General features: G+C 44.2%; 1 protein-coding gene across 2 annotated transcripts in view; it reads right to left on the bottom strand.

The window, feature by feature from the left end:
* Positions 1-17,043, bottom strand: part of NEDD4 (NEDD4 E3 ubiquitin protein ligase) — a 145,383-nt gene that overhangs the window by 114,571 nt on the left and 13,769 nt on the right. For both annotated transcript variants that reach the window (XM_038750201.1, XM_038750202.1), the window contains exons 2-4: positions 10,439-10,512; positions 5,049-5,127; positions 4,919-4,957 (exon numbers count right to left, since the gene is read on the bottom strand). In XM_038750201.1, coding sequence (XP_038606129.1) covers positions 4,919-4,957; positions 5,049-5,127; positions 10,439-10,512 — 192 coding nt within the window. The remainder of the gene's footprint in view (positions 1-4,918; positions 4,958-5,048; positions 5,128-10,438; positions 10,513-17,043) is intronic.

The following is a 17,043-nucleotide window of genomic DNA, read 5'->3' as shown; positions in this document are numbered from 1 at the left end:
GCTTACTATGTGCAGAGCACTGTACTAAGCGCTTGGGAAGTACAAATTGGCACCATATAGAGACAGTCCCTACCCAACAGTGGGCTCACAGTCTAAAAGGGGGGAGACAGAGAACAAAACCAAACATACTAACAAAATAAAATAAATAGAATAGATATGTACAAGTAAAATAAATAAATAAATAAATAGAGTAATAAATATGTACAAACATATATACATATATACAGGTGCTGTGGGGAAGGGAAGGTGGTAAGATGTGGGGATGGAGAGGGGGACGAGGGGGAGAGGAAGGAAGGGGCTCAGTCTGGGAAGGCCTCCTGGAGGAGGTGAGCTCTCAGTAGGGCCTTGAAGGGAGGAAGAGAGCTAGCTTGGCGGATGGGCAGAGGGAGGGCATTCCAGGCCCGGGGGATGACGTGGGCCGGGGGTCGATGGCGGGACAGGCGAGAACGAGGTACGGTGAGGAGATTAGCGGCGGAGGAGCGGAGGGTGCGGGCTGGGCTGGAGAAGGAGAGAAGGGAGGTGAGGCAGGAGGGGTCGAGGTGATGGACAGCCTTGAAGCCCAGGGTGAGGAGTTTCAGCCTGATGCGCAGATTGATTGGTAGCCACTGGAGAGTTTTGAGGAGGGGAGTAATATGCCCAGAGCGTTTCTGGACAAAGATAATCCGGGCAGGAGCATGAAGTGTGGATTGAAGTGGAGAGAGACACGAGGATGGGAGATCAGAGAGAAGGTTGATGCAGTAGGCTTGTGAGACGGGAAGGATGGTAGTGCCGTCAACAGAGATGGGAAAGTCAGGGAGAGGGCAAGGTTTGGGAGACACATTCCCTCCAGCAGATAGAGTTCTAGGCCCTGGGGAACAAAGAGCAAGACAAGGGAGGTGGACAAAACAAGAGCAAGATACAATCAGGGTGAAAGATTGGGAGGTGTTGATGGTACCCCAGGAAGCCTTCCCTGGTTTTTTGTGTGTGTGTTTTTTGGGGGGTGGCAGTGGGGAAGTGTATTTGTCAAGCACTATTCCCCACCCTGTTCTTAGTACAGTGCTCTGTGTAGAGTAAGTGCTCAATAAGTACCACTGATTAGCAACAACTTCCAATTGCTTCTCCTCTCCCTGGTCATTATTAATAATAATATGAATTTGAATTGTGCTTTTTAAAAAAATGTTTCCAAAGTGATTTTTTTCATGTCCTCACAACAACACCGTGATGTAGGGAGAGGCCAATGTTGTCCTAATTTACAAACAACAACCCTGTGATGTAGGAAGAGGCCAATGTTGTCCTTATTTACAAATGAAGAGAGAGAGAAACGAAAAGAGATGCTAAGAAACTCGCCCAAGATCACAGCAGGCCAGTGGCAGGGCTGGAACTCAGGTTTCCTGATTTCCTTAGCCGGACAGCAGTACAAACTGATCAGTGCAGCTAGGTAAGTGAAGGTAGTAGTTGGTTATCTCAACTGTAGATTTATAACAACGGAATAATAATCTCTCTGGGGAGTAATATTGCCAGTGGTTGCCGTGAGCAACACTGTTTTCCCTACCTTAAGCACTTTATCTGGCTGTTATTTGGCCTCCCAGCCAAATAATTACCGACCTCTGCATAGATGATAAAGTGCTTTATGCCGCCCGCAAGCATCCATTACAATAAAAGCATTGTTATCCAAGGCCTGGGGAATGGGAGGGGCCAGTCAAGAGTTCAGCAGGTGGCACTGAATTTAGCACTTATCTGAGTGGAACTAATCTGAATTAGATAAGCAGAAAAGGTATGGAGACAGATCCCAGGTTCGGGGGCAGTCTCAACAGGAGGTATCAAAAACATCTCCATAAAGGGAATCACTATCCTAACTTTGGCTAATAATAACAGCAGTATGTATTAAATATCAATCAATCAATCAATCAATCGTATTTATTGAGCGCTTACTATGTGCAGAGCACTGTACTAAGCGCTTGGGAAGTACAAATTGGCATCACATAGAGACAGTCCCTACCCGATAGTGGGCTCACAGTCTAAAAGGGGGAGACAGAGAACAGAACCAAACATACCAACAAAATAAAATAAGTAGGATAGAAATGTACAAGTAAAATAAATAAATAAATAAATAAACAGAGTAATAAATATGTACAACCATATATACATATATACAGGTGCTGTGGGGAGGGGAAGGCGGTAAGGCGGGGGGATGGAGAGGGGGACGAGGGGGAGAGGAAAGAAGGGGCTCAGTCTGGGAAGGCCTCCTGGAGGAGGTGAGCTCTCAGCAGGGCCTTGAAGGAAGGAAGAGAGCTAGCTTGGCGGATGGGCAGAGGGAGGGCATTCCAGGCCCGGGGGATGACGTGGGCCGGGGGTCGATGGCGGGACAGGCGAGAGCGAGGTACAGTGAGGAGATTAGCGGTGGAGGAGCGGAGGGTGCGGGCTGGGCAGTAGAAGGAGAGAAGGGAGGTGAGGTAGGAGGGGGCGAGGTGATGGAGAGCCTTGAAGCCCAGGGTGAGGAGTTTCTGCCTGATGCGCAGATTGATTGGTAGCCATTGGAGGTTTTTGAGGAGGGGAGTGATATGTCCAGAGCGTTTCTGGACAAAGATAATCCGGGCAGCAGCATGAAGTATGGATTGAAGTGGAGAGAGACACGAGGATGGGAGATCAGAGAGAAGGCTAGTGCAGTAGTCCAGACGGGATAGGATGAGAGCTTGAATTAGCAGGGTAGCGGTTTGGATGGAGAGGAAATAGTAAATACTTACTATGTGCCAAACCTGGGATAAAATATAAAGGTAATCAGATCAGACACAGTCCCTGCCTCACAGTCTAAAAGGGAGGGGGAATACGAATTTTACAGATGAGGAAACTGAGGCACAGGGACTTGCCCGAGACCAAACAGCAGGCAAGGGAGGGAGCCGAGATTACAACCCAGGATTCCAGACTCCCAGCCCTGCGCTTCATCATCATCATCATCATCATCAATCGTATTTATTGAGCACTTACTGTGTGCAGAGCACTGTACTAAGTGCTTGGGAAGTACAAGTTGGCAACATATAGAGACAGTCCCTACCCAACAGTGGGCTCACAGTCTAAAAGGGGGAGACAGAGAACAAAACCAAACATACTAACAAATGCTTCTGAGATGTGGGTTGATTTTAAAGGTCCTCTGGGGCATCTCTACTTACTATAATAATAATAACAATAATAATGGCATTTATTAAGCACTTACAATGTGCAAAGTACTGTTCTAAGCGCTGGGGATGTTACAGGGTGATCAGGCTGTCCCACGGGGGGGCTCACAGTCTTAACCCCCATTTTACCGATGAGGTAGCTGAGGCACAGAGAAGTTAAGTGACTTGCCCAAAGCCACAGCTGACAGTTGGCAGAGCCGAGATTTGAACCCATGACCTCTGGCTCCAAAGCCCGGGCTCTTTCCATTGAGCCACGCTGCCAAAGCAGGCGTGTGGCAGAGCTAGGATTAGAAACCAGATCTTCTGACTTCTGGGCCCGTGCTTTGCTAGGTCACACTGCTCCTCAAGCACTTATATCCTGCCTTGACTAGTGTATCAGCCTCCTCTCTAATTTCTCCACACTCCAACCCACACTTCACTCTACTGCGCAGATCACGTTTCTTTAAAAAAAACCACAAAAAAATACCCATTCAGTCCACATCTCCCCACTCCTCAAGAACTTCAAAGTCTTGAGAAGCAGCGTGGCTCAGTGAGAAGCAGTGTGGCTCACTGGAAAGAGCATGGGCTTTGGAGTCGGAGGTCATGGGTTCAAATCCCGGCTCCTCCGCCAACTGTCAGCTGTGTGACTTTGGGCAAGTCACTTCACTTCTCTGTGCCTCAGCTACCTCATCTGTAAAATGGGGATCAAGACTGTGAGCCCCCAGTGGGACAATCGGATCACCTTGTAGCCTCCCCAGGGCTTAGAACAGTGCTTTGCACATAGTAAGTGCTTAATAAATGCCATCATTATTATTATTATTACTACAACCTAGCCCACACACTTCACTCCTCTAATTCATTCAATTGTATTTATTGAGCGCTTACTGTGTGCAGAGCACTGTACCAAGCACTTAATGCCAACTACTCACTCTATCTTGATCTCATCTATTCTGCTAGTGACTCCTTGCCCATGCCCTCCCCTTCCATATAGTCATTCATTCATTCAATCATATTTATTGAGCGCTTACTATGTGCAAAGCACTGTTCTAAGCGCTGGGGGGGATACAAGGGGATCAGGTTGTCCCATGTGGGGCTCACAGTCTTAATCCCCATTTTACAGATGAGGCAACTGAGGCCCAGAGAAGTGAAGTGACTTGCCCAAAGTCACACGGCTGGCAATTGGCAGAGCCGGGATTCGAACCCATGACCTCTGACTCCAAAGCCCGGGCTCTTCCCACTGAGCCACGCCGCTTCTCTGACAGATCACCACGCTCCCCACCTTTAAAGCCTTAGTTCAAACCCCACCCCCGCCAAAAACCCAAACACATTTCCTAGAGGGCTTCCCCAATTAAATTATCTCTTCCCCTATGCAGTTGAATCTGCACCCATTAAGCACTTGATATTCACCTCACCCTCAACCCCACAGCCCTTATATAAATACCTATAATTTATATTAGTATCTACCTCACCTTGTAGACTGTAAGCACCTTATGGGCCTATCAACTCTGCTATACTATACTCTCCTGAGAATTTAATACAGTGTTCTGCACACACTAAGGGCTCGATAAATACCACTAAGTCTAGGGGGGGATAAACCAAGTCACTTTGAAATATTCAACACAACAGAGCCAAATGAGTCACCTGAGGGGCCACAAAATGTTAAGATCATTTAGAATAAAAATCTAGGGAAATTCCTATTAGTCACGCTTGAACAACAACCTGAAAAGGAAAGATTAGATTCCTTTAAAACATTTTCTACCTTTAATGTAATAAAAAGTCATACTTACTCTGAAAAACATCTCTTCATTCCACTTTGGATTCAACGTCTAAAAGATAATGAACAGAGTTTGACTAAGGTTTTTATATTTTATCACAAAGACAGATTTCAAAATTCATTGAAATACTGTGAGGTCTAACCTTTTTTACAGTTTTGGTTTGAATACTGGTAAGGCATCCTCTTACTGGGTCATACATCGTCACTTTCACGTAAGGATCACTGTTAAAAAAAATTAAAGAATTACATTATGTTCTTTTTACCCTGCGAGTTATACTTTTCCTCTTTTTACCACAAAAAAGTTATCATTCAAAATAACCTGCCCTAAATTTCAAGTCAACTTTTCTCCTGAAAAAACACTTTGCCAAAGAATTGAGGTCAAACTGGAGGTATTTCTCAAAATTTCCAACCACTTATCAGATGAATTCCTAATTCTAACTTGCAACTCAAAAATAAACAGATCACAATTTATTCGGTTGGTGTGATCCTAGGTTTTTGGTATTTCATGAGACTCCTTGACACTGCTAAATCCAGTGGGCTCCACTCTATCCTAATCTTCCTCGACTTCTCAGCTGCCTTTGACACTGTGGGCCATCTCCTTCTCCTTAAAATATTATCTTATTATTAGAGAAGCAGCGTGGCTCAGTGGAAAGAGCATGGGCTTTGGAGGTAGAGGTCATGGGTTCAAATCCTGACCCCGCCAACTGTCAGCTGTGTGACCCTGGGCAAGTCACAACTTCTCTGTGCCTCAGTTACCTCATCTGTAAAATGGGGATTAAGACTGCAAGCCCCCCGTGGGACAACCTGATTACCTTGTAACCTCCCCAGCGCTTAGAACAGTGCTTTGCACATAGTAAGCACTTAATACCATTATTATTATTATTATTATTACTATCTAACCTTGGCATCACACTGGTTCTCCTCCTGCCTCTCATTCACAATCTTTGGCCAGCTCCTCCTCTGCCTCCCACCCCTTAACTATGTGGGAGTCCCTTAAGGCTCAGTTCTGGGTCCCCTTCTATTCTCCTTCTACACCCTTCTCCCTTGAAGAACTAATTTGATCTCCTGGTTTCAAACTACCACCTCTAAGTGGATAATACCTAAATCCTACCTCTCTTCTCTAAAGTTCTGCATCATCTCTTGTCTTCAGGACATCTCCCTTTTCATGTCCCACCAATACCTCACACTTAACATGTCCAAAACAGAACTCACCTTCCTGCCCAAACTCTATCCTTCACAACCCCACAACCTGGGCATTATCATTAACTCATCCCTCTCATTCGACTGCATATTCAATCTGTCATGAATCCTGTTGGTTCTTCTCTAGAATCTGCCCTTCCCTCTCCCCCTGCACTTCTACAACACTGACCCAAGCTCTCACATTTCCCACCTTGACTTCTGCAATAGCTTCTTTTACTGACCTCTCTGCCTCTCCCCTCTCCAGTCCATACTTCACTCTGCTGTCCAGGTTATTTTCCTAAAAAGTCATTCAGTTCCCACTGCCCCTGTCTCCAACGGTTGCCAATCCACATCAAGCAGAACTACTTACTAACAATTTTAAGGCAATCAGCTCTCTCCCTTCCTATTTTACCTCACTTGCTGCTCACTACAACCCAATCTGCACACTTCACTCCTCTAATGGCAACCTATTTACTGTACCTTAATCCCACATGTCTCACCTCCAACCCCTTGCCCACATCCACCCTCATATCTGACAGACTACTTCTCTTCCATCTTAAGTACCCCCCTAAAAGTGACACCTCTTCCAAGACCCCTGCACTGACTAGGTCCTCCTTCCTCCCATTTGCCCTCCTTTCTACACCGCCTAGTCACCTGGATCTGAACTCCTAAAGAACTTGATATTCACCACCACACCAGTATTTGAGCACTTACTGTGTGCAGAGCACTGAATCAAGTACATATCCCTCTCACCTTCCATTCTCCACACCCAAAAGTCAGTAAACATTTTAATGTCCTTCTCCTCTAAGCAGTGAGTTTCTTGCAGGCAGGGAACATGACTAGCAACTACACTGTACTGTTCTCTCCTGGGCACCTAATATAGTATGTGCTCAATAAATCGCATTCATTGATTGATCCTAATCCCCTTCGACCTCTCAGCTGCCTTCGACACTGTGGACCACCCCCTTCTCCTCAAAACGCTATCCAACCTTGGCTTCACAGACTCTGTCCTCTCCTGGTTCTCCTCATCTCTCTGACCATTCATTCTCAGTCTCTTTTGCGGGCTCCTCCTCCCCCCTCCCATCCCCTTACTGTAGGGGTTCCTCAAGGGTCAGTTTTTGGTCCCCTGCTGTTCTCTATGTACACTCATTCCCTTGGTGAACTCATTCGCTCCCACGGCTTCAACTATCATCTCTACGCTGATGACACCCAAATCTACATCTCTGCCCCTGCTCCCACTCCTTCAGGCTCGTGTCTCCTCCTGCCTTCAAGATATCTCCATCTGGATGTCTGCCCGCCATCTAAAACTCAATATGTCCAAGACTGAACTCCTTATCTTCCCTCCCAAACCCTGCCCTCTCCCTGACTTTCCCATCACTATTGACGGCACTACCATCCTTCCCGTCTCACAAGCCCGCGATCTAGGTGTCATCCTCGACTCTGCTCTCTCGTTCACCCCCACATCCAATCCGTCACCAAAACCTGCCAGTCTCACCTCCGCAACGTCGCCAAGATCTGCCCTTTCCTCTCCATCCAAACTGCTACCCTGCTGATTCAATCTCTCATCCTATCCCGACTGGATTACTGCATCAGTCTCCTCTCTGATCTCCCATCCTCCTGTCTCTCCCCACTTCAATCTATACTTCACACTGCTGCCCGGATCATCTTTGTGCAGAAATGCTCTGGGCATGTTACTACCCTCCTCAAAAATCTCCAGTGGCTACCAATCAACCTATGCATCAGGCAAAAACTCCTCACTCGGCTTCAAGGCTGTCCATCACCTCGCCTCCTCTTACCTCACCTCCATTCTTTCCTTCTACAGCCCGGCCCGCACCCTCCGCTCCTCCGCTGCTAATCTCCTCACCGTACCTCGTTCTCGCCTGTCCCGCTGTCAACCCCTGGCCCACATCCTCCCCCTGGCCTGGAATGGCCTCCCTCTGCCCATCCGCCAAGCTCGCTCTCTTCCTCCCTTCAAGGCCCTACTGAGAGCTCACCTCCTCCAGGAGGCCTTCCCACACTGAGCCCCCTTCTTCCTCTCCCCCCTTCTCCCCTTCCCTATCCCCCCGCTTTACCTCCTTCCCCTCCCCACAGCACCTGTGTATATGTTTGTACAAATTTATTACTCTATTTATTTTACTTGTACATATTTACTATTCTATTTATTTTATTTTGTTAATATATTTTGTATTGTTGTCTGTCTCCCCCGTCTAGACTGTGAGCCCGCTGCTGGGTAGGGACCGTCTCTAGATGTTGCCAACTTGTACTTCCCAAGAGCTTAGTACAGTGCTCTGCATACAGTAAGTGCTCAATAAATACGACTGAATGAATGAATTGATTGATTAAAAAAAGACACTCTTTCTGAATGAGTTACTTGAGGGGAGGGATCGTGTCCACTATTGTATTGTCTCAAGTGCTTAATACAGTGCTTGCACACAGAAGCAGTGTGTCCTAGTGGCTAGAGCTCAGGCCTGAGTTCTAATCCCAGCTCCACCACTTGTCTGTTGTGTGACTTTGGGCAAGTCACTTCACTTCTCTGTACCTCATCTGTAAAATGAGGAGAACATACCATTTCTTTCCTGCGACTGAACAAGAAGAGGGAATTTTGACCCTGTAGATAACACGAGACTTAGCACATAATAACTGCTTGAGCATCAATCATAGTCAATAAATATCGTAATAATGCGTCCACACGCTTATGCTCATTTTTACTCACTGCCTTGTTTGGATTTCGTTAGGTAATATCTGATGGGTTTAAGTGGTTTTCAAGATGAACAAGGAAACCTGACTTTTTGTGAATTAAGCATATTAAAACATGAGGTACGTGTTAAGGTAAACAGATCTACCAATTTAGTATTTTACATTACTATATGGCCTCTTTCAGAGTCTTCAAATGGAAAAACATCTAGAAATACACAGTTTCTAGGATCAGCTCTGAACTCCCATCAATGGCAATTTTATACCTCTCAAATAACACAAAGTCACGTAATTGAACCCAAAATATGTATAAGCAAGCAACTGAAGAGTTCAGTGATACTTGCTTTGTAAAAATTTAGGATAAATATAAGGCGGAATCCAAGGGGCGTATGCTACAACACTTCAAAAAAAGGACTTGGTGACCACAAAAATGCTAACAGTTTTATCAACTTTTTAAAGGGATTAGGACAGTCCCAACAGCCTGGGTTTGAATCGTAAGCGCTTTGTACAGTGCTCTGCATACAGCAAGCGCTCAATAAATACGATTGAATGAAAGTACAAATCACCAGGAATGCAACATAGCTTCCCAAGCAAAAACGTTTAGGATACCTGATTCAAGAAAGGGAAATTGAGGAAACGGGGAAATTCTTCAAGTAGAGAGTTTATGAAGAATCCCATTGCTTTCCCTAGTTTTCCCCTTTGTCTACAAATAGGAAGAGGAGTTTATTCCTTTTGTCTACCAATTTTGGTCCCCTAGACAAAGGGTTTAACAACAGTGTGAAGGAGATTCAGATTAGGCCAGCAGCACTCAGAGGTAAAGCCACACCAAAAGAAACCGAAGTTTTTAAAATTCAGCAAAACCATTTTGAGTATTTGCTAGTGTACCTAAGCAATAAGCTTAGCCTCGCAACATGCATAAGAATCTCACACATCTGTAATGCACAAGTGAAGAAAAAAGCACCCTCATTAAAGACCCAGCTGATTTGATAGACAAATTTTCTACCTTAATCTAATAAGATTCTACTAATCTAATACAAATTGCTCCCCAATATGGCCCTCTGTATATAATGGTCTTGTCTAAGTTGACCAGTTAATTAGTTTTAAAATAAATTTTTTAAAAAATGTTTGTTTCAAGGTGGTTCCTCCTTACAACCAAACCAATTTAAATGAACAGTAATTTACAAATGCGTAAGTAGTCTGGCACCAGAACAACCGGGAGGGTGAAAGACAGAAGGAATGTTTAACTGTGATAAGGAAATGGAAATACCAATCTATGAGGTGCTAACTATGTATATCTAAGTGTGAAAGTGTTTGTTATTAAACAGCACTTACCACATACCAATATGACTGGATTGCCTGGTCTAGAGCAACAAAGAAAAAGAGCATCCATCCAAGAACAATGAGCACCTTCTGACACATAAGGTGAAGAATGTGGCAGTTTGGTATTTGTTTAAATATGGTGCTAAAAGATGGCCAACGTAGAGACTTAAATACTTTAATTTAGAAACTCAAGAATTAATGTGACCACTCCAAGATCCTCCCCACTCTTCATCTAGCAAATCTGAACATCGGGGACCACCTCAGCTGCCCACGCCATGCCACTGAGAAGGTAGTTTCATTTATTAAAAAATTTCAGTTACCTGACTTGCCAAATACTTACCAAGCTCCTAAGAGATCTTTTTTAGCTAGGCCAATTCCGGCTATAACCTTCACCCGCACGATTCTTGAATTTTCCTAAAATAAAAAGAGTATAAGTTTTAATTTTCTATTTGCGTTTCCCACGATTCGGTGGGAAAATATGAACATACTACCTATGCTGGTTTATTTATTCATTCAATCGTGTTTATTCAGCGCTTACCATTCATTCACTTTGAATAAAAGCAACTGTGGTACTATTTAATCAGCCCTATTTATTGCACACTTACTGTGTGCAGAACATTATACTAAGCACTTGGGAGAGTCCAATACAACAAAATAACAGACACTCCCTGTCCACAAGATCTTACAGTCTAGCGAGGGAAACAGGGATTACTATAAGTTAATTGCAGTTATATACATGAATGCTGTGGGAAGAGCAAGTCAGGGAGATCCAGAAGGGAGTGGGAAAAAGAAAATGAGGGCTTAGACAGGGAAGGCCTCTTGGAGGCAACTTGCCTTCAATATGGATTTGAAGGTGAGGAGACTAAATGTGGGATATGAAAAGGGAGGGATGGTAAGATAGAGGATATACAGAGGTGAGGAGATTGGAATTCAAGGAGCAAAGTATGTGGGCTGAGTTGTAGCGAGGCGAAGTAGGAGAGGGTAAGGTGATTGAGTGCTTTAAAGTTGACGGTAAGGAGTTTCAGTTTGATGTGGAGGTGGATGGACAAATACTGGAGGTTCTTGAGGAGTGGGAAATATGGACTGAACATTTTTGTAGAAAAATGATCTGGGCAGCAGAGTGAAGTATAGACTGGAGGGAGAAAGAGACAGGAGGTTGGGAGGTCAGCAAGGAAGCTGGTATAGTAATCAAGGTGGGAGAGGGTACTTGCTTGGGTTAACGTGGTTGCAGTTTGGATGGAGAGGAAAGGACGATGTCGTGAAGGTTGAACCGACAGGATTTAGTGATAGATTGAATATGTGGGTTGAAAGAGAGAGGAGTCAAGCCTCTATGGGCTTGGGAGACAGGAGGGTTAGTGGTGCTGTTTACAGTGATAATAATAATAATGGCATTTATTAAGCACTTACTATGTGCAAAGCACTGTTCTAAGCGCTGGGGAGGTTACAAGGTGATCAGGTTGTCCCACAGGGGGCTCACAGTCTTAATCCCCATTTTACAGATGCGGTAACCGAGGCACAGAGAAGTGAAGTGACTTGCCCAAAGTCACACAGCTGACAATTGGCGGAGCCGGGATTTGAACCCATGACCTCTGACTCCATAGCCCAGGCTCTTTCCACTGAGCCATGCTGCTTCTCTATTGAAGTGAAGTGATGGAAAAGTAATGGGGAGGACAGGGTTTGGGTGGAAAGATAAGGAGTTTGGTTTTAAACATTAAGTCTGAGGTGATGGACAGCATGGGAGATAGCAGGGCATGGGTTCTAATCCCAGCTCCGCCACTTGCCTGCTGTGTGACTTTCGGCAAGTCATTTCTCTTTGTGCCTCAGTTACCTCGTCTGTAAAATGGGGATTGACTGTGAGCCCCACGTGTGGGGCAGGAAGTGTGTCCAGTGTGATTTGCTCTTATCCACCCCAGTGCTTAGTAAAGTGTCTGGCACATAATGAGCACTTAAATACCACAATTATTATTATCATCTCCCAAGTAGAGATGTATTGAAGGCAAGAGGAAATATGAGACTGTGGAGAAGAAGAGAGATCAGGACTGGGAGATGTAAATTTGGGAATCATCCACAATGAAGTGGTAATTGAACTCATTCGCTCACGTGGCTTCAAGGGATGGAGATCTGGAGGGGACCCAGAACTGAACCTTAAAGGACACCCATAGTTAAGGGGTGGGAGACATTCAAGCAGATCTCTATGGGATCTTATTTAACATTCTCAGTTACTCTAAATACAATGCTAGTCTACCTCTTTTCCCTTGAAATGGTGGAATATCAGTAACAGTACCATGGAGAGCAGACACAACACGGCCACTCACAGAACTGTACCCCCCCCCAAAAAAAAATAAACCTGATGGACTCACTGCCTCCAAACAACAATATGTAAAATGCTTCAATGGTTATATTTAAAAAAAAAAAACCACCATAAGGCTCCTGGGTTTCCACAGTTAGCATCTCTTTAAATATGAAAAAAACCCTGCATCTTTACATGGGAGATATGAGGGGCCTCTGCACGAAGCAGGTACCCAAACCAGCAACCTGCACACAATAAAAGTTCAAGTACCTTTCAGTACAGTGTTCTGCACACAGCAAATGCTCACCATCACAGGTTGTGTCACTCCATAATCACTTTTAGTGCAATAGGTATACACAGCCACTCTGCTTTCTTGCATACAAGATGAAGCTCACTCTTCTGACTCCCTCTCCCTTCTACATCTACACACTTGGATCTGTAGCCTTTTAGCACTTGAAATGCACTCCCCCGCACCTATGTACATATCCATAATTCATTTATGCACTTCCCAAGCGCTTAGTACAGTGCTCTGCACACAGTAAGCGCTCAATAAATACGATTGAATGAATGAATGAATGAATTTATGTCTGCCTCCCTCTCTAGACAAAATTTTGGGGGTTTTGGTGAGCACCTCTGTTGCACGGTACTCTTCCAAGTGCTTAGTACAGTGCTCTGCATACAATGAGCTCTCAATAAATACCAACGAGATTTTACATATATATATAGAGAGAGAGAGCGAGATGAGTGTGAGAGAGACTTACATACTCCATTACTTATAATAATAATAAATGTGGTACTTCTTAAGCACTATGTGCCAAGCACTGTTCTAAGCACTGGGGTTAATCAGGTTGTCCCACGTAGGACTCACAGTCTTAATCCCCATTTTCCGGATGAGGTAACTGAGGCACCGAAAAGTTAAGTGACTTCCCCAAAGTCACACAGCAGACAAGTGGCGGAAGTGGGATTAGAACCCACATCCTAAATCCGGGCTCTTGCCACTAAGCCACGCTGCTTTCCTAACCTTGCTATTGCAATATCTATGAGTTAATTCCTCCTCACCCTGTTTTTGTCTCCTTGTCTCACCGCTTTGGAACGAAAGGGCCGGGTCTGGGTCTTCCACTTAATTCTACTGCGCCTTAACTGCTCTGTACAGTACTTTGCATCCAGTGGGTGCTCAATAAATACAATCGACTGGTTTCAACGATGAGATATGTAAGAAAGATCAATCTGTACGCAGAAGCTGGGGTTACCATTCTGACTGGATCAATGATAGCTCCCATCATCATCATCATCATCAATCGTATTTATTGAGCGCTTACTATGTGCAGAGCACTGTACTAAGCGCTTGGGAAGTACAAATTGGCAACACATAGAGACAGTCCCTACCCAACAGTGGGCTCACAGTCTAAAAGGGGGAGACTGAGAACAAAACCAAACATACCAACAAAATAAAATAAATAGGATAGATACGTACAAGTAAAATAAATAGAGTAATAAATATGTACAACCATATATACATATATACATATGCTCCCAGGCAGCAACTGGCTGGAAAGACTGGTTCACAAGAGGGTATTAAGCTTGGACTGGAGGGGAGGGGAAAGCAGGCAGAAAAAGCAAAGGAAAAAGAGGAGACATCTGGGGAGGAGCCCACTGTTGGGACCGTCTCTATACGTTGCCAACTTGTACTTCCCAAGCGCTTAGTACAGTGCTCTGCACACAGTAAGCGCTCAATAAATACGATTGAATGAATGAATGAATGACAGTTGAGGGGGGGCTGAGAGTGTGACCCCTCAGAACAGCCGGGGGGAGAAACTGACAGAGTCAGCCCAGCTGGGAAAAGTGCACAAGTCCCAACAGGGACAGGAGCAGGGTCACCAGCTAGTTACTTTTGCTAGTCAGGGAATCAAAACCAAAATGTGTCTGAGATCCCAATGAGATTCATCGTGCAACTGCAATTAAATCAGGAAGCCGAATTAGGGTTTGTTCTTGTTAATCAAGCTTTCTAAAGGGGAAGCTTGTAAAGTCATTGGAAGATGAAATCTAATTCACTAGATTAATAATCGCCGGTATTACGGTGGTATTTTGGGCCGGGCTGTACTATGGAGACAACTACCACCAAATATAGGCATTTATATAACAAACAGAGCTTGGGCATTTTGTATTATTTTTCTTCAACAACAGAAATGTACAATTGTCTCTACACGCCTCCTTCTTGCGCAGATTTAAGCCACCCTCAAAAATAATCAGCTCTATTTTTGTAATTTCCCATAGTTGCATTTTTGTGGAGAGGTAAGGGTGTACTCTGTTCTAATTGTCAGACACAAGAGGGTTGACTAGCAGTATACAGATATGTACACCTAATGTAGGTGTTATCCCTGAAAACACAAATACAGTTTCAGAATAGAGCATGGCTGAGAAATGAACAGCATGTCCCACAGAGTAGAATGGTTGACTTTAATCTACAGATGAATTTCTAGGAACCTAATACAGTCCATGGCTTAAAATGACCTATTTATACAACTTGGCTAAAAAGGATTCCATGAATGTAGAAATATATGAGATACACACACACACACACCTTCAAGTTTTAACCTACTTACAACCGTCTTTGTATAGATTTAATAATAATAATAATAATAATAATGACATTTATTAAGCGCTTACTATGTGCAAAGCACTGTTCTAAGCACTGGGGAGGTTACAACGTGATCAGGTTGTCCCACGGGGGGCTCACAGTCTTTATCCCCATTTTACAGTTGAGGGAACTGAGGCCCAGAGAAGTTAAGTGACTTGCCCAAAGTCACACAGCTGACAAGTGGCGGAGTCGGGATTTGAACCCATGACCTCTGACTCCAAAGCCCGGGCTCTTTCCACTGAGCCACGCTGCTTCTCTGTATTTACTTTTTAAATTTTAAATTTTAAATTTTAGATTTACTTTTTAAGCAAAAAAATTAAAGCAAAAGTCCAATTAAAATGAAAAAAAAAATGGATCAATGAATGATCAGTGAATGGAGAAGCAGCGTGGCTTAGTGAAAAGATGGGGTTTGGGAGTCAGAGGTCGTGGGTTCTAATCCCAGCCCCTCCACTTGTCAGTTGTGTGACTTTGGCCAACTCACTTAGCTTCTCTATGCCTCAGTTACCTCATCTGTAAAATGGGGATTAAGACCCTGAGCCCCACGTGGAACAACCTGCTTACCTTGTATCTATCCCAGCATTTAAAACAATGCTTGGCACATAGTAAGCACTTAACAAATACCATTGATATTATTATTATTGATTTAAATCAATGGCTGGGTTTTCCATTCTTCTTCTGGTTTACAAAAATGATTCCAAACATGTACAAATGAATTAAATTTCAAGTTTCCCACTTCATCAAGACATCTTTGCCTTTGGGAGTACAAGAACCCTAACAATCAGCATTGGCTCCTGTATTTGATGGTCCAGAAATTGTTACTAAAGGAGAGGCTTAAGCACATATCTGACTGTAACTGGAAAGGTCTCTCTTTGGGTCACTGTCAAACCAGTGGGGCTGATAATGTGATAAGAGAGTCCAGGTGAAACTGAAGGTTTACAGAGCTGAAATATTATCTAATCTACTCTGTGAGTTTGAGACCACATACACCTAACCCATAAGTAACACTAAGGGGCTATAGTCAGAACACCAAAATGGCAAGACAAGATAAACAACGAAGAGCTAGAATAAAGTTAAGTCTCCTAACATTAGAGCTATGTTCACCTCAACAATAATTCACCACACAGCTGCAATGGACAGAACATTTGAGGAGGTTACACAACAATAAGATACTCAAAGAGCTGCTGCATAATGCCTTGAATTAGAAAAAGACCGAGCAAATTACGCTCTAAACAAAGTTGAAAGACAATACCACATCTCAACTGAAAACTGGGAGTTATTTGCCCCAGATAGTAAGCACTTAATACCACTGATGATGTTAGGAGCAGCAAGCATTTATTGAGTATCCATTTGGTGCAGTGCTCTCTACTAGAGAAGCAGCGTGGCTCAGGGAAAAGAGCATGGGCTTTGGAGTCAGAGGTCATGGGTTCAAATCCTGGCTCCGCCAATTGTCAGCTGTGTGACTTTGGGCAAGTCACTTCATGTCTCTGTGCCTCAGTGACCTCATCTGTAAAATGGGGATTAAGACTGTGAGCCCCACGTGCGACAACCTGATCACCTTGTATCCTCCCGGCGCTTAGAACAGTGCTTTGCAGAGTAAGCGCTTAACAAATACCATCATTATTAGTATTATTACTACTAGACACTTGGGAGGTACACAAAGAAATGACGCTTTTCATGCTCACGAGCTTGCACTCAAATGGGAGAGACCAACATAAAAATATTTACATCTACATGGTCAAAACAGATCTCCGAGTACATAAGTTCGGAAGTGCTAAAGTTGGCTGCAGAGATAATATGGTTCAGGGTGTTGGGAAATTAACTGTGGAAGGCTGGTTGGAGGACGTGGAGTTTTATGTCGACTTGAAATGTGAAAAAAGGAGGGATTTTCAAGCTGGGGGAAATGCTGTGAGAGAGGGGAGTCAAGAGCAAGGAACAGCTAGAAGGTTGGCTTGGGTGGAAAGAAGACAGTGAAGTGGGGAAGAGTGGGAGAAGAAAGCAAATGGGTAAGATGGGGCCA

The sequence above is a fragment of the Tachyglossus aculeatus genome, chromosome 8, assembly GCF_015852505.1.
Source record: "Tachyglossus aculeatus isolate mTacAcu1 chromosome 8, mTacAcu1.pri, whole genome shotgun sequence".
Taxonomy (NCBI): domain Eukaryota; kingdom Metazoa; phylum Chordata; class Mammalia; order Monotremata; family Tachyglossidae; genus Tachyglossus; species Tachyglossus aculeatus.
Note: the sequence above shows the minus strand (reverse complement) of the source record. Positions and strands in the feature narration are given on the sequence as shown.